This window comes from Podarcis raffonei, chromosome 3, assembly GCF_027172205.1.
Source record: "Podarcis raffonei isolate rPodRaf1 chromosome 3, rPodRaf1.pri, whole genome shotgun sequence".
NCBI lineage: Eukaryota > Metazoa > Chordata > Lepidosauria > Squamata > Lacertidae > Podarcis > Podarcis raffonei.
Window position 1 is genome coordinate 41,780,411 of NC_070604.1, and position 18,917 is coordinate 41,799,327.

At 42.9% G+C, this 18,917-nt stretch overlaps 1 protein-coding gene across 1 annotated transcript in view; it reads left to right on the plus strand.

Annotated features, from left to right (window-relative positions):
• MEI4 (meiotic double-stranded break formation protein 4) overlaps positions 1 to 16,215 on the plus strand; it is a 43,153-nt gene extending 26,938 nt beyond the window's left edge. Inside the window, 1 exon segment of the mRNA XM_053384010.1 lies at positions 16,067 to 16,215. Within this exon segment, the coding sequence (XP_053239985.1) occupies positions 16,067 to 16,215 (149 nt within the window).
• Positions 16,216 to 18,917: the final 2,702 nt, after the last annotated feature.

Sequence of the window (18,917 nt, forward strand, 5' to 3'; positions counted from 1 at the left end):
TACAGCAAGCGGCGGCCCTGATGGGCCACCGGGGCCACCGGCAAAGCAGCAAAGCTCCACCCTTCTGCCCTGGCTCACTGTAGGCTTGGGAGTCACAGGCAGGGGGGTTGCCCCACTGCCCACGCTCCCTGGTGGAGGAGGCAGGCAAACAGGCAGGCAGGCAGGGGAGAGGACAGGTGTCTTCCCACCCATGACTCCCAAGCCTGCAGCGAGCTGGGGGAAAGGGGGCTGCTTGGCCAGCAGCCAAGGAGTCACAGGCGGAGGGGTGACAAAAAATTTCCACACCAGGTACCACCTGACCTTGCTATACCTCTGGGGGCATGGCCCCCTAAAAACACACACACATACATTGGGGTCCCCAAAAGTGCTTTGGCCCCTAGGAGCTGGTGCCTATGGACTAACAGAAAGATGGAAGAAGCAGTGGTAACTGAATAGAACAGGTGCAAACCACTTCTGTACAAAAGAATGACAGGGAAAAAAGTTCTAAACACTGGCTGTGGCTAGGATTTTAATACAGCTTTAGGACAGTGGTGATAAATAACACAAATTCTTTTTTATTAGCTGCTTCTACATAAATTGGAAATTCTGAACCACAATTAACTTTGTCAGATACTTTTCAGAGGTTATTTAAAGTAAACTCCCATTGGTGAGCCGAGGTATTGGATTTACTAGCAATTATTTGTGCAGTCCCAAAATGCAAGATTAGTTCTTTTAATTAATAACCTTGTGGAGACTTTTACTGCTGCAATAGATTAATCATTCTAAAATATTCTACAGTTGCGTTATAGGACTCCCTGCCGATGTTGCGACTGCTGTAGTTTTCCACACAGAATAAAAAGATAGAAAGTCTTGATTGTACATTAATGAGTATAAGATTTTATGGCTTTTAGCTGGATGAGTTTGCTTTAGATCTGGAGTATAGAATTTTAATTGGGGATAAATGAGAAAAATTATCCTGAAATCCTCTGCTTCAACAATACAGTATTGTACCCCAAGCGTACCTTTATTGCAGTGCCGTTTTTAGTGGAAATACTTGAGGCCAGGGTTACTTGAACTTGTAATAACTATTCATAATTTTAAAATATGGCAAACAATACCTAGAACAGCTGTATTTCAACTTGATTGTTTGATATAGAAACAAATGATAATGGCAATAAAATGAACCAGCTGCCAAAAACATAAAGCAATTAGTAGAAGAAATGAAAAGTGTATTGAAACAGAAGAACAGAAGAACATATAGTGCCTGTTTCAGATCTGGAATAAGTTCAATGTCCTTTTCTATTTGATTTTATGGCAGTGATATTGGATAACGAACATAGAAAAACTTTAAATAAGAAGTGAATAAACAATCTTCACTTACTGTTTTCTAGCACTGCTGTGGCCATTGCTCACCAGGAAAATCTCAAGCACAATTTCCAGGGCAGCAAGTGGAAATTTGACACTTCATACCTCACTTCCTCTGTTCAAAAAGCCTCACAGTGCAAAAATGTGAGATGCACTATTATTGTTAAGAAGCTTCTGCTATTTACCACTGAGTAACGAATATATTCATTGCCATCTAGTCTTTTTATCCATAAAAAAAAAAAATGGGGGGCGTTCTTTTTTCCCCTGTCGAATTTTCCCTGTTAACACTAAGTTGGTAAGCGATCTCCCTTGCCTAGCAGACTTCACGCTAGGCCAGAGCACATTCTCCAATTGACAAATAAAGGATCAGTCTTTGCCACAACTCGGGTCATTTTGGGACATCTGTCATGCAGGCCAGAGTGAAGCAAAGCATCAGCCTAGGACATCCTGCAGCCCAGCTGCTGGGTTGGTGAACTAAGTTTGTGTGACAGTGTGCGAGTCAGTGAGGAATAACTGGAGGTTTCAAGTGATATTTTCAAGTATGGCATGCAGGATTATTGAGGGCGGCGGGGGGATGAATTGAAAAGAGCATTTGTTTCTCTCCTGAAAAACAACACACAGTTTCGGGGAGGGGGTTGTTTTATTCTTTATCTCATAGCTCTACAAATATGGAAAAGTCAAAGGATGCGTTAATGTATTGTTCCTTGGAGCAAGGGCATGCCAGCCACTGACATACCCTCCAAGTGTCCCGATTTTCCAGGGACAGCCCCAGAATTACAAAAGCTATCCCAGCTTCTGATTTGATCCCAGAATGTCCCTATTCCCCCCACCAGTGCTGCTGATGGGAGGAGAATGAGCCAGTGCTTGTCCCAAGTGGTGGTGGCAAGAGAGCATCCTGTTGCCTCTCTGTGACCTCTCTATCACCACTGCTGCTGGCCTCATCACTTGGACAGCTCCTAACAGCTGCTGGAGAGCAGGCTAGGAAGAGGAGAGGTTTCTGCCCCATGGCTGTGGAAGAGGAGAGGTTTCTGCCCCATGGCATTGGCTGTGAGATGCAGGCCAAGGGCAGGGCTGCCCTGGGCATGAAGAAAGGGGGAACGGAGCGCAAGGAGTCTTCTTCTTGTTTTTTAAATGCTTTGTGCGTCTGCATCTAATCTTGCCCTTTTCTAAAATTTATTTGTTGGTGTGTGTCTTTCTTTTTGTAAACCTACCAAAGAATAGAATAGAATAGAAGAGAAGAGAAGAGAAGAGAAGAGAAGAGAAGAGAAGAGAAGAGAAAGGGGTTTTTCTCAGAATGGTGGAGGGCATGTGTGCTGTGTCCCATTGGTGATAAGAAATCTGATAAGAGATTGGGTGGTTAAGGAGGGTCAGTTGTGGGGAGGAGGGAGTGAGAAATGTCCCTATTTTCATCTGAGGAATGTTGGAGGGCATGCAGTGATATTGTATAGTCTCCTTAGAATCTGCACCACCCTCCCCCAACTTCATGCCTCCTGAATGTTTTGGACTACAGTGGTATCTCAGGTTACAGAAGCTTCAGGTTACAGACTCCACTAACCCAGAAATAGTACCTCACGTTAAGAACTTTGCTTCAGGATGAGAACAGAAATCGTGCAGTGGCAGCGGGAGGCCCCATTAGCTAAAGTGGTACCTCAGGTTAAGAACAGTTTCAGGTTAAGAACGGACCTCCAGAACGAATTAAGTTCTTAACCTGAGGTACCACTGTACAGCAATCAGTCCCAACTAGCATAGCGAATGGTCAGGGATGATGGGAGTTGTATTTCTGCAACATCAGGAGGGCACCAGGTTGGCAACGTCTAACCTACACTTGTATTTCCTGTGATGAATCCCTCCCATATTTCCTCTGCTATGTTTCAACATGTTAGGATAATACCTTATGGCAATCATAACCCATGGTTAGTACCTTGTGTCTTTGCTCGTTATCTTTAAAAAATATGCCATAAGGAGGATTACTTCCAGGTATTTTTTAAAGTCACTCCAGTGCAGAGGTAGCATCTCAAATTATTTCTTTATAATTGACAGCTCACCTGCCTCCATACAAGGGTTTCTTGACATCCAAGCTGCCCAGCTGGGGAGAATCCAGCTCCCAAGCTGAAGAAGGTAATTGCTTTAAGAGGCAAAAAATGTGGAATTGGCAGGTTAGTTTTCAAATAGATAATGCTTCTGATATATGCAGACTCCAAATTTTTCTTCACTATATTTGAATGAAATGGGATTACTTTTGTAAGGGAGAACAGACTCTCTGGTCCCAAAAGGATGTAGAGCTTGGTCACATATTGTGTGTACAGCACTTGTTCATCTACACCAGGCCTAGGCAAACTTGGCCCTCCAGTTGTTTTGAGACTACAATTCCCATCATCCCTGACCACTGGTCCTGTTAGCTAGGGATGATGGGAGTTGTAGTCCCAAAAACATCTGGAGGGCCGAGTTTGCCTATGCCTGATCTACACACATTCAGCAGTAGACACGGAGGTGTGCTGCACTGACTTCTTTTTAATGGTACTAATATAGAGTTCATGCAGTATACATACTTGGTCCTTCAAGCTGCAGTGTCAAAAGACGTTTTAATTATGCTCCACAAATGGAAGAATCTTGTTGAGTAGCATGAGCTGCATTTCCCTTTGCAATGTTTGATATAAAATAGCAAATTATAGCAAATGAACAATGACTGGCAAAGTCAATGTGTAATTATGAGAGAGAGCTTCACTATTTGCATATTTCATCATTTAAGTATTTTTTGTTGTTTTATAATTTCCATGCTTAATTACTTGGAGCAAGTAAGGAATGCTAGCAAAAGGAGGTGCAGAGATTTCTTTGCTTAAACATCTGTGAGAGAGCCTGATTCTCCTCTTCCAAAGTTTAGTTAACACTTTCTTCCTTCATATATTCTGGAAGATGTTTGCCAACTTTGCCCCTGGGCTGGTTCCAGCCCATTGAAGCCCTTTGTACACGAGAAGGAGGAAGGCTTGTCCACTCCACCACAGATGCAGAACATGTGAAGCAAGGACTTTGAAGGTTTAATTGCAGGTGTAGTTCTTGTTGTTGTTGTTGTTTAGTCGTTTAGTCGTGTCCGACTCTTCGTGACCCCATGGACCAGAGCACGCCAGGCACCTCTGTCCTCCACTACCTCCCGCAGTTTGGTCAGACTCATGTTTGTGGCTTCGAGAACACTATCCAACCATCTCATCCTCTGTCGCCCCCTTCTCCTTGTGCCCTCCATCTTTCCCAGCATCAGTGTCTTCTCCAGGGAGTCTTCTCTTCTCATGAGGTGGCCAAAGTACTGGAGCCTCAGCTTCACGATCTGTCCTTCCAGTGAGCACTCAGGGCTGATTTCATTAAGAACGGATGCGTTTGATCTTCTTGCAGTCCATGGGACTCTCAAGAGTCTTCTCCAGCACCATAATTCAAAAGCATCAATTCTTCGGCGATCAGCCTTCTTTATGGTCCAGCTCTCACTTCCATACATCACTACTGGGAAAACCATGGCTTTATACCCTCTTGCAAAATAGTATGTACACACTAAATTATTTTATCACAGAGTGTGTGGTCTGTGTATCTGTGGGTACCTGTGCCGGTTCCACCACCGCAAAGAGATTCAACAGCCAAGATGCTGTATACTGTAAATGCTACACTGATGAGCTTTTCAAAATAGATACCCAAGTACAGTGGCACCTTGGTTCTCGAACTTAATCCGTTCCAGGAGTCTGTTTGACTCCCGAAACCATTCGAAAACCAAGGTGCGGCTTCCGGTTGGCTGCAGAAGTTTCCTGCACTCAAGCAGAAGCTGTGTCGGACGTTCAGCTTCCGAAAAACGTTCAGAAACTGGAACACTTACTTCCGGGTTTGGGGCGTTCAGAAGCCAAAATGTACATGTATGAAGGCGTTTGAGAACCAATGTATGACTGTGTATATGTCCACTGTAGCTAGGAGTATTTAATGAAAGGCAAGCAACACAAGGGAACTATTGAGCTGTTGTTTTTCTTGTACAGCCTAGAACTCCCTTCTGAGTTATTACATTCTGAAATTTACTGCTTTCGGTGCCACATTAACGTAATTAACTCCAGTTCTCAAAATATAATTGGACCAGAGCAGCACCACAGTTTTGCACAACATTATAGGTTATGTTGTTTTGAACATTGCTCTCCCATTGTTAAGCCATTTATCCTTCAAGAAAGGCGAGGGGAATTTTATTCTAATCCCTATACTACATACCCTGTAGTTAGAACTACCAAGGTCGGTGAAATATTTCCAAGTATAAGACTGCAAGGTTTTAATGAGGCTGACCCTTGATGCACCTTGAATTTGTACTTTTAAGGTAGGCTAATATGAAAGAATTAAAAGTATGCAGGTCTTTCTTATATATATTTGAGAGCTGCAGGATCAGCAATGAACCAATTAAGAGAGAAATAGAAGAAGGAAAGGTTCTCCACTCCTAGCCCCCATCACCAACCAAATCAATTCAGGTTTGAAATTAGATTAGGAAAATCTATTTGAGTTTTTTTCAATGTCCTTTTGAAGTAAAAGAAGTAATTGCTTGCATATTTTATTTGGCAAAATATTTCTCAGCTACTCTGAACTATACGGTTTGGTATAGCTTCCTGGACTGCTGCACCTCTGAGGAATTTCAATCCATTTATTCCCAGCCACCCACCCCACATATATCTCAGATGCCTGTCATTTCACTTAGAATCTTAATATTCCGTTCAGAATTTGATTTTCCATGCTCACAAGGTTTGTTCCCCGGAGACTTCTGCAGTATCTAACGTCTGCATGAACGAAACAAGAAAGGAGCACAGCTTGATTTAATTGACATCAAGTTAATTTTTTTTCCACTTTCCCATTTGGGGCTCTGCTTGTAAGGATTTGACTGGATTCGATTGATTTATTTTTTGCAAATTTATTTTTAGTGGCATTTGAATTAGCAGTTGGTTCCTGTGAGGAATGGGTTTGCTGTCTATGGCAAGGATGAAGATCAGGGCTGAGGAACCCTTTTTAGCTCAGGGGTAGTGGGTGGGCCAAGGGACGCGGGTGGCGCTGTGGGTTAAACCACACAGCCTAGGACTTGCCGATCAGAAGGTCGGCGGTTCAAATCCCCGCAACGGGGTGAGCTCCCATTGCTCAGTCCCTGCCAACCTAGCAGTTCGAAAGCACGTCAAAGTGCAAGTAGATAAATAGGTACCGCTCCGGCGGGAAGGTAAACGGCATTTCCGTGTGCTGCTCTGGTTTGCCAGAAGCGGCTTAGTCATGCTGGTCACATGACCCGGAAGCTGTACGCCGGCTCCGTCGGCCAATAAAGCGAGATGAGCGCTGCAACCCCAGAGTCGGTCACGACTAGACCTAATGGTCAGGGGTCCCTTTACCTTTTAGTGGGTGGGCCAATGGATAAGGCTCCTATCTTTCTATAGTAGGCTACATTCCAGCAAAACGAAAGGTTTTTGCTCATGCACACATATGATCTCTACCTTCCATCAGGGCATGCACATGACACTATCACAGGTGCAAAAGCACTTTAGGAAGGCTTTGAGCAGGTCTGGTGTGCCCAGTGGAGATGGGGCAATGCTTGGGGGAGAGCAAGACCTAGGAGGAATCCTGAGGACCAGACAGGGAGCCCTAGAGGACTGCTATTGGCTCCCACCTTGATGTAGAAAAAGCAAACATTTCCCTCCCACTGCCTCAAAATCTAACCCCAAAGTCAAAGAAAAGGCTGAACAAACATGAAATTTATCCTGTGTTCTACTCTGTTTTCCCCAGGGCAAGGATGATTACACTGGCTTTCTGTTATTTTTCTTTCCTGCATTAAATGAATAAGATGCTTGCCGCAAATCATGCCTCTTTTTAGAGAGACATCAAATGCCCTTGGTTTTCTGATTTCCAAAACATAAACATCTGTACAAAGAGGTTACAAAGAGATGATTCTGAATATTTAGGCGAGAAATAATGAAGTGGGCAGCACATTGAATCAAGAATAGTGCATGCTTTATGAGGGGATGTGCGCCAAATATCGTAGTTTGAACTGCCTAATTACGGGCAGCTTGTTGGGCAGAGCTTCACTGGAGCAGCGGGGTTCCAGTCTGGTCCACTGGTGAGGAGAACACCAGGCTGCAGTACCCAAATGAGGCTCTGCACAGGTACAGAACTCATATGGTTGCACAGAGACCATTAAGAAGCCTCAGCAATTCTTTTAAAAAGGTTCACGCCGTACATACAGTCATGCATCCTATGACTAGATTTCTTTTGATTTTGGAAACACTGTCTTTTTATTTTGCATTCTGAAAGAATTTCCCTCAGTGATTTTAGTTCAGTACATTGGGAGAAGGAATGGTTTTAAATAAAGGTGATCACTAGCAAAAACATTCCTCAGAAGGAAGAAGTGGGAAAGTTGGCAGAAACTATTTCCCCTCTCCTTCTGTTCCTTCATTCTGTGGACCATTCTATGGTATGGCCCTGTCTGAAATAATCATCATTTTTTTAAAAAATAAATTCCTCTGTGGTTCATTCTGAGGTGCAATTTGTGCAGCAAACTGTTTTATAGCTCAGTTTTCTGACATAAAATATGTATTTCATACATCGTTTTTGAAGATATACATCAAATCCCTTTAAAAATAATAAACTGTCAGACCTGACAGTCCATTATATTTATTTTAAGGTGATTCAATATGTCTTCAGAACTGACGTGTGAAATACATATTTCATCCATCGCCCTCAAATATCAGCTACCATAAAATGTAGAATGATTGGTTCATAAATTTCTAGTCTGGTGATGATGAAAATATAAACATGACTTCTTTTTCCTACTTAGCTATGGCTTTGTAAATGAGATTTCACCAGGTTGTCGTTTAAAGAGATCTTAATAATCTGAATTAATGAAATGGATGACTATTATCTCCTGCTCATATTGCACAGTGTTTGCAACAGAGACCGAAAATAAGTTATTGCTTTTGTGCATTCATCTGCATACACAGCGGGTGGGACAGGGAAAGCACATTTGCTGGTCTGGATATCTTTTCTATGTAAGAGTTGCTTGGCAGTGGAACAGTCTCTGTCAGATGGTTGTGGACTCTCCTTCACTGGAGGTTTTTAAGCAGAAGTTGGATGGCCATCTGTCATGTATGAGCTAGTTGGGATTCCTGCATGGCAGGGGGTTGGACTAGAAGTCCCTTGGGGTCACTTCCAACTCTATGATTCTATTTTTGTGGTGAGAATTATCCCAACATTTCATATTCATTTGCGGGCCCATGAAGCAGGAAGCAGGAAGCACCAAAAACAACATGGCAACATCTTGGGATTCAAATGGCCACAACTTTATTGATTACAGATGTCAGTAGGCATTGGCAGAGGTACTGGATATGTATCCTGAATTGACCAGCTCAATTACTGACTGATTATTTCATCAGGATTGATCCTGGGTTAAGGATTCCTCATGGCACACATCAAATAGGGTGATTCCTCAAGGACCCACTTTGGGGAGTAAAACAACAACAACAACAACAACAACAACAACAACAACAACAACAACAACAACAACAACAACAACAATTTATTATTTATACCCTGCCCATCTGGCTAGGTTTCCCCCGCCACTCTGGGCGGCTCCCAACAGAATATTAAAAACACGATAAAACATCAAACATTAAAAACTTCCCTAAACAGGGCTGCCTTCAGACGTCTTCTAAAAGTCAGATAGTTGTTTATTTCCTTGACATCTGATGGGAGGACGTTCCACAGGGTGGGCGCCACTACCGAGAAGGCCCTCTGCCTGGTTCCCTGTAACCTCACTTCTCGCAGGGAGGGAACTGCAAGAATGTTAGCCCCCATATGGGCATTTGGTCAGAACCTTCCCCTTGGACCCCTTTACTAGGGTACCCTGATACTTAGTTTATGAAGAGGGAAGGTAGTGCTTCTTCCCACCCTCTTTTGTTTAGAATAAAAATGCAACCCAATGCCTTGTTCTACCAGCAAGTTCTGATGGTTCCTATAACATAGGCAAAAACCTCAGACCAGCAAATTCTTCCCTGGCCCCTAATATGGTGACTGATTAATTCCATAGCAAGGACATGCACATTAGTTGCCTGCTTGCCTTCAGGTAAGGTCAAACTATACAGGGTGGGTGGGACGTCCATAGCCAATGGAGCTGACTCCAAGTGCAGTTGGCTTATGTAAGTTGGAGACTCCATCTAGGTCCACTCTCAAGTCCCGCCTTCTTAGGCCGTGATTGGTCCATTAAAATTAAAATTGTGGGAAATCCCTGATAGTCCTGCTGACTGGCTGAGGCTGATGACGTTGTCGGTTGGTCACCCAGGAAGGAATTTCGCTGCCCGCAGCTGCACTAGGCCAGGCTGCAACTGCTACTGCGGCAAAAATAGTAAATAGTCTTTTTCTTCATGCCAGCCTTTACAGTTGACAATAAACTATTATCAGTATAGTCATGAAACTTGAGTGCCCTGCAACAGGTGTGTGATCATATCAGGGGCATGCCGTAGCACAATACAGTAATGCTGTCACCGTAAAAGAAATGTTTGGTTGGGTGCAACTGTTAAGTACGTTTGTTTGTTTGTTTGTTTGTTTGTTTGTTTGTTTGTTTGTATGCCGCCCTATACCCGCAGGTCTTTCCCCTGTTCTTATGTCTCCTGCCTGACTGCATCCCTTGCCACATAGTTCGCCATTATCAAACAGATTACCAATGTCGCCCAGAGGGATAAATCTGAGAGGACACATCTGAATGCATTATTTGGGCAGGGGAATAAATCCATACCTGGAGAGCACCACGTTGGTTAACCCCTGCAGTATGGCCTGCAAAAAGAGACTGCTTTAAATATCCTCATTTCAAGCTGACACCAAGCAATGAGCCAGTACAGTGGTATCTCGGGTTACATACGCTTCAGGTTACATACGCTTCAGGTTACAGACTCTGCTAACCCAGAAATAGTACCTCAGGTTAAGAACTTTGCTTCAGGATGAGAACAGAAATCGTGCTTTGGCGGCATGGCGGCAGCGGGAGGCCCCATTAGCTAAAGTGGTGCTTCAGGTTAAGAACAGTTTCAGGTTAAGAACGGCCCTCCAGAACGAATTAAGTTCTTAACCCGAGGTACCACTGTATAGCATTTTCAGTTTACATGGGAAGAATTTGCCATGCTGCACGGAGCAATGGAAAGCCGCCTCCCTGTGGCAGCCATACCGTGTGCAGCAGCTGCTAAGTGAAAAATGGGAAATGCTTGAAAGATGGCCACTGTAACTGTTCTGGCATGGTTCCATTCTTTATTCATTTACACTATCATTTTTGTTGACAATTAGTTTGGCTGCCTCAGCCAATGTTATTTTGCAATATGTGCCATGACAAACAGTTTTTGAAGTGTGACTGAGAAGCTGTGTGGGAGATTTACCAGATACTTTCCCTTATTTAATATTTTCTCTGTATCATATAGAGAATCTGTCTAAACCTGTTCTTTTTCGAGGGATCAGATCAAGCAGCTTCAAATGTAGAAATGAAGTGTTCATAATCAATGAGTAAACAGAACAAGCAAGAATCACTCAATTTATTTGCCAGTCTTCCTACTTGGTGGTTTAACACAAAGGCAGGGGGTGGGGGTAGAGGAATACACTAAAAGCAATTTTCCCCCGGGTGATACAACCCCACTCCCCCAGATTAAAGAAATATGCTCCTTTCAGACCTGAAATGCCCCTTTTGCTCCAAAATATGATAGATATTTGCACTTGGTCACGTTTGACAGTGCAGCCTCCTTCAAACTGTTTATCATCTCAGAAAGTTAATACTCTCTGGTTGTTTCAGGAGACGATGTTCTCTCACAGCAAAATGAAATTTCTGCTCCCTGTTTTAGCTTTGCAACACTTTGGGTCCTCGATGCTGGATAACTCCTACTGCATGCCATAGCAGGCATGTGGGGGGGGGGAGGTAGGAATTCAGATTGGAAGTCTTTTGTCAATGCCATACCAGCCCCATCTATTTCAGATTGCCAATTTTCACTTACACACTTGTTGTTTTGCACCCAGAGCAGCTGTTCCACAAAAGACTGGTTCTGGGAAATGAAAGAGAGGCAAAAACCATTACTGGGGAAGGGAGCGTTTGAACCACATCACTCTAAAACCTTAATAAACTGTGACTGACAGCTGAGAGAGCAAATGGGGTCATGGGAAATACTTTGGAAGAATATCGACTAAACCAGGCATAGGCAAACTCATCCCTCCAGATGTTTTTGGGACTACAACTCCCATCATCCCTGACCACTGGTCCTGTTAGCTAGGGATGATGGGAGTTGTAGTCCCAAAACATCTGGAGGGATGAGTTTGCCTATGACTGCGACTAAATCCTTAGTACCCTTGGAAATCATACAAACATGCAGGACTGCCTGAGGATGATACTTTTCCTAAGATAACTCATACCACAATGAATGGACTAATCCTTTAGGTGCTGCAAGACTCTGTATATCTTTTTCTGCCATAATGCTTATCTTGCTGCAGTAGTCATCTCTTTAGGTAAAGGTAAAGGGACCCCTGACCATTAGGTCCAGTCGTGACCGACTCTGGGGTTGCGGCACTCATCTCGCTTTGTTGGCTGGGGGAGCCAGCATACAGCTTCCGGGTCATGTGGCCAGCATGACTAAGACGCTTCTGGCGAACCAGAGCAGCGCACGGAAACGCTGTTTACCTTCCTGCCAGAGCGGTATCTATTTATCTACTTGCACTTTGACGTGCTTTCGAACTGCTAGGTTGGCAGGAACAGGGACCGAGCAACGGGAGCTCACCCCGTCGCGGGGATTCGAACCGCCGACCTTCTGATCAGCAAGTCCTAGGCTCTGTGGTTTAACCCACAGCGCCACCCACGTCCTCAGCCATCTCTTTAGCTAAGGACTAAATCGGAAAATATTCTGTATTTTCTATCATATCTGAGAGCTGTCAGTTCATGGTTTCAAGTCTGGAGCTGATATGCTGAGAGATCCTTCTCCATATGTTCTATTAAGCTCCTCCAAGAACTGGAAAGTAGACACTTTATGATGCATTTTCTTGTTTCTTGGCAACAAATTGAGGAACTAAATTTTGCTTTTACCCCAAAAGTATCTGTTAGAATGAAGAAAGACCATTTTCCATGAAGTAAATCTTAATGGGAAAGCAACCTAATTGGTGATACTTAGTAAGGTCTCAAACACAAAGTGTATAAATGACAAATGAATTAAAAGGCTCCTCTTCATACTAGTTAAACTGGATGTTTATATTATGTAGACCAAGAATCTAAGATTGACTTTGTTAATGCTGGAGTGTTTGGGGAAATTAAAAGAGAGTTGATATGGTATACTGCTAGAATGAGAGGCTACCACAAGGCAGGACTTTGCAAAAAAACCCCAAAAACCCCAAATTATTCATTTTTTTATAAATACCTCTATGATGAAAGATTCAGGACACAATCAAAGGAAATGAATAAAATGTTAGTTTCCAGTTAAATTTTGAGTTTATTTAGCATTGTATTTAAGTACATGAGCTATGAGCTTATGCCTCCATCACAACTCAGTCTTACACTCATTGAATAGTCTCTCTCTCTTGACATACTATATTTGGCCTTAGATTCATGCAGGTTTTCTTTTTCCATTGAGTCCTGATGGGGTTTGCTGCTTCTATTTGTAGAGATTGCATTTCATGCTACTTTAGAACATTTTTCTATGCCTTGGCTGAGCAGCCTGTGATAATGCTCTGGGCAATTTTTATTTAGCTTCTCGTTTGTCTATGGTTGGGCAGGCAGCAAGCCTCCTCCATAACTTTTGTTTTATAATCTATCTGGTCCTACTGAATTTCCATGGGTTTCCATAGATTGTTCTCCCAAGTTCATATTACTGTTACAGTGTCCTCCTACAAGAATATGTAGCAGGATTAAAAAAGATTATAAGGTACAATTACAAGAATATGAATATGTTTAAAAGGGTATAGATACTGTAATGTGTACTTGACTGATACCGAATCAATTTCTAATTTGTAAATTGTAGTCATCATAAGAAGAAAGTCATCGTGAAGAAGTTTTTAATGATGTTTCGATTGCTGGCCTGGAGGCAGGGTTTTAACATTAATTACATGACCAAAATCTTGTTTTTAGGTGTTTAAGAAATGCTAGTAATTGCACTTGGTTATTATTTAACAAGGAGAAGGTATCAAGGAGGATTGAAACATTCATTTATGGGTCATAATACAAATGAGTATGCACAAACTCGTATAGGATAAACCAAAATCAGGAGCTTCCTATAAGAAAAGTAAGCATTTTGAAACGTACCGTATTTTTTGCTCTATAAGACTCACTTTTTCCCTCCTAAAAAGTAAGGGGAAATGTGTGTGCGTCTTATGGAGCGAATGCAGGCTGCGCAGCTATCCCAGAAGCCAGAACAGCAAGAGGGATGGCTGCTTTCACTGCGCAGCGATCCCTCTTGCTGTTCTAGCTTCTGAGATTCAGAATATTTTTTTCTTGTTTTCCTCCTCCAAAAACTAGGTGCGTCTTGTGGTCTGGTGCGTCTTATAGAGCGAAAAATACGGTATTTCTATTCAAACATATATGCTATGTATTTTCTTGTTATCTTTTGATAAATATTCTAACACACGAGTGTGTAATTGAAATACACAAGCATACAGTGGTACCTCTGGTTACGTACTTAATTCCAGAGGTCCGTTCTTAACCTGAAACTGTTCTTAACCTGAAGCACCACTTTAGCTAATGGGGCCTCCTGCTGCTGCTGCGCCGCCGCTGCACAATTTCTGTTCTCATCCTGAAGCAAAGTTCTTAACCCGAGGTACTATTTCTGGGTTAGTGGAGTCTGTAACCTGAAGCGTATGTAACCCGAAGCACCACTGTACTGTTAACAGAAATGTATAAATTCTAGCAATTGTCTCATTTGACAATAAGTTGTCACCTTTGACCCCCACTGACACCCTAAATTTTAAAGAAAGCATCTCAAAGACAGCCTTTAGGGTAAATTCAAGCATTGCATTTGCAGCTTAGGCATGTGGTTCAAAAGGGCCTGGAAATAAAAGGAAATGGTGGCATGGAACTTGGTTCATCCAACCTACCATGGTTGTTATGCTGCTACCCATATATTTTTCCTTGGTGGAGGGAGGATATTTCAAACAAGAAAACAGAGTGGAAAGAGTTAAGCAAACGCTTTTCCTACTCAAACTTGTAGCTTCTTGATGCTTTCTTTGGCAAGTGTGAGTGGCAGCATGTCATGCCTCAATATCCACTCACATTTTTGCTGCAGGGTCTGAATGAATGTTTATTATTACGGCCAAACAGCTGCAGAGTCTGTACCTTACATTGAATAAAATGGTGTCATGTCTGCTCACAGTATCTATGAGGAAGGAAATATCTGAGTACTTGAGCAATTTCTTTGCTATTATTAAGTGGTACTTTAAACGTGAGAGGGGAGCAAAGACCTGTGGAAGTGCCAGTAAAATGAGCAGGACCTAAGCAGAGCAATCGGCTGAAAACCACCCTTGTCTAGAGCTCCAGAGTCAGGTGTGCAGCCTGCATGAATGAGTGCATGTCTATGGGCTACTCTTTTTAATACAGTTTCGTGGTGGTTTGTGCTCATAATGCTATCAACACAGTCACGTGCAACCTCACTTTCAAGACTGTTTGCACCTGTAAATGTTTAGGAGAAGTCACACTGATTCCTTTCTAGTTCCTATTGTGTTACCTCCTGACGATATCCTGCCACTTTTTGTACCAACTTTTTTGGTTTATTTTCGTCCCACTTTCCTTTCACAAACAGCCCCTCCAGACAGCGATAACATAGTAGCATTGGGGAAGCGTCACAGAATAAAGGAGAATAAATCTGCTACTAATCCACTATTATTGGTGACCGAACTATTGATGTGGGATCCTCCCAAATCCTAAGCCTATATACCTCACCCCCCCTTTAATCCACATTTAAACATTTGGGCATGTATCTATAAACAACATTTTAAAGAACCTGCTGCCAACAAACTGCTTGCAATATCTCAGTGCAAATTAACACCCCCTATCTCTTGCAATATCTCAGTGCAAATTAACATCCCAAGATATGCTGCATTTTCTATAGAATCCCTTTCATCTGTCTGTTATGCCCTGTCTACTCCGAATCAGTGTTTTTTTACAAAAACAAAATAATTGGCACATTCTTTATTTAGTTGTTTTAAAGAAATATTGTGCCCTTCAACCAAAAAAAATAACCCCAGAGCAAACACTGAGCATGAGTTTTCTTAGGGCTATTTCATCTATTCATATTTTTCACTAGCATCGAGTGGTAACATCCATCTGTGAGTGACATCGTAGATCAAACATCAAAGGCAGAGCTTATTATTATCACCTGAAACTCTTCACACATTCAGCTATGAATCACCCAGTGCTGAATAATGAGAGACCAAGTAACGTGTATGAACCAAGTCTCGTCCCTTTCTTGTAAGCTACTGGGCACACCAATATTTGATTTATAAATTTATTCAGTCATACAATTTACATGCTACTTGATTGTGTCTTTTTCTTTTTAAAAAAACCCTCAAAACAGTTTACACTGATGATGCTGTCTTGACTTTGCAGGGGCTTCTTCTTCGTAGATTCAAGCCAAGTACAATAGACAATGCAAAAATACTTCATTTCAGTGTATAACTTTGGAACAGCATCTCAAAGCAAGGACTGAAAGGGGGAATGCTGTCACTTCAAGCTCTGGTAAATAAGAGAAGAATATGTTTCTCCAGAAACTTGACCAAGCTATTTTTCACCTCTCCGATGATTTCCCCTTGTTCTGAATTTGTTTATGGTGACCAGGCACTCTTCTGAATGCAGCACAAATACAAACTGGTGAAAGAAGCTGTTTTGCTTTGTAGCAATTCATGATGGAGCTCAGTGGGAGGCAGGCAGCGACTGAGCAAGGTTCACCACTGAAAGGCAATGCAGTTTCCTCATTTTGGTAGCAAAAAATTACTTGGGCAGGCATCTCGCAGCATTGTGCTTCTTTGTGTGGCAGGAACTTTGTCTTTAATATCCTGAATAAACAAAATGAGCTCTGATATTAAAAATTTAAATGTTCATTAAAATGAATCGTGCAATATGGGGCACAAAATCTAAGAGCTTAGTTGTGTAATGCTTTTGAGCAATAGTCTGATCCAAGAAACCATTTAAGTTTACTGTTTTAATCCTGTGAACAGTCACCTTAATGAGGGGGCATTCTTACGTGGACATCATGCACACATAGAGGAGTGCCCAACATATTTCAGGGGAGAGGTTTAACTAGTTGGAAGCTGGAAACTATTAAGTGTCAGTTAGTGGTAAAAAAGGTAAAGGGACCCCTGACCATTAGGTCCAGTCGTGACCGACTCTGGGGTTGTGGCTCTCATCTCGCTTTACTGTCCGAGGGAGCAGGCGTACAGCTTCTGGGTTATGTGGCCAGCATGACTAAACCACTTCTGGCGAACCAGAGCAGCGCACGGAAACGCCGTTTACCTTCCCGCCGGAGCAGTACCTATTTATCTACTTGCACTTTGACGTGCTTTCAAACTGCTAGGTTGGCAGGAGCAGGGACCAAGCAATGGGAGCTCACCCCGTCGCGGGGATTCAAACCGCCAACCTTCTGATCGGCAGGTCCTAGGCTCTGTGGTTTAACCCACAGCGCCACCCACGTCCCATCAGTTAGTGGTACCCTACAGATATTTGGGACTAACAGTCAGGAATGATGGGAGCGATTGATTGTCCAGCAACATCTGGAGGGCATCATCTTAGTTACTCCTGTCCAGGGCCGTCTTACCCATAGGTGCTAGAAGTGTGGGGCACCTGGGTGCTGGGCTCTCAGGGGTGCCAGGCCAAGAGTCCGGGGCCCGAGAGTTGAGTCCAGGTTAGAGCCCGTCCGTCGCTCAGAGCGCTGTAGTGGGCTCTTCTGCTGTGGGCAGCTCTGCACCATGAGTTCAGGGGCGACCGAGCCAGCGAGACACTGAGGCGGCCGGCTGGCTCCGCCCTTCTGCGCACCTGGGGGGGGCGCCGGGCGGATCTTTGCACTCCGGCGCCGCATATGCTTAAGACAGCCCTGCTCCTGTCCTACATGGCTTGACAATTGGACTGCCACATTACTTAATTTTAGAAAATTAAGAGTGTTGTCCTGAATGAGGACTGCACTTTCCCATTAAATTCAAGGGATTTATAGATATGTAAGTGAATGACTGCTGTCCAAGGATCATAACACTGGAGAGTTGGAAGGGAACTTGAGGATCATCCAGTCCAACTCCATGCAATGCAGGAACTAGATCATACATGGCAAATGCCATCCAACCTCATCTTAAAAACTTCCAAGGAAGGAGAGTCCAGCACCCCTTGTAGGACTCTGTTCCACTGTCAAACAGCTCTTACTGTCAGGAAGTTCTTCCTGACGTTTAGACAGACACTCCTTTCTTGTACTTTAATCCATTGGTTTGGGTCCTAGTGGGAACAGGAGAAAACAAGCTTGCTCCATCCTCTATGTCACCACCCTTCATTTTAAGTTAGTTGTTGTATCTCCTCTCAGTTTCCTCTTTTCCAGACTAAACATGCCCAAATCCCTCAACCGTTCCTCATAAGGCTTCTAGACCCTTGATCATCTTGGTTGCCCTCCTCTGCACACTTTCCAGCTTGTCAACATCTTTTTTTAACTGTGGTGCCCTGAACTGGACACAGTACTCCAGGTGTGATCTGGCCAAGGCAGAGCAGGGCGTGCCTATTACTTATCTTGAACAGGACGCTTTACTTCTGTTGATGCAGTCTAGAATAGCATTAGACTGACATACCTTTTAAAAAAATGTTTCATTATCTAGCTTCATGCTGAAATCACTTTAGTTATGTATTATGAACAACGTTGAATAAAAATGCTTTTTTGTGCTCATACATGTGATTAAACCATGGGTAGGTAGATTGCTTTTAGTATCATAATTAATATTGAATCATATCAGATGATAATTCCCAGTAATAAGGAAAAGCTGAACAAATATGGATATAAAGCCATTATTTCTTCAACTGAATTACTCAATAAAAAAAATGTTTCCCTGAAACATCTGCTGGTGAGCAAAGGAAAAAATGAACACAAACTTGCTATTCCCTCCCCCCCCCCAAGTATTCTGTTCTTGGAATAGTCTTTCTCAGAATGATAAAAGAAATGAGCATAATTAATTATGCTTTCCATAAAAAGGCAGTCTCTCACAGGCTCACCTTTTGATGCAAACCACCTCTCTGACTAATTCTCAGTAGTCATCAAATTGCCTTTTTTGAAAGAAAAATAACATAATGACCTTTAGAGAACATCGACACTCCCCAAAGACTTACGGTTCAAGAACTTCATAATTTCAAGTTGTGGCGCAGGATCAAAAAGAGAGACTTTGCCACCTACTTGTCCCAGAAATAAATTTATTGGCGGACACAACTGTGAAGGCAACCTTTTGCAACTCCATATAGCTTCTGTTGCAAGTAAAGACATATCACACGCAGAGCCAACTTTAGCATATGCGCCATCGGGATGCAAAGATTCGCCCAGCACCCCCAAATTAACTTTTATTGAGCTTTGGGGGGG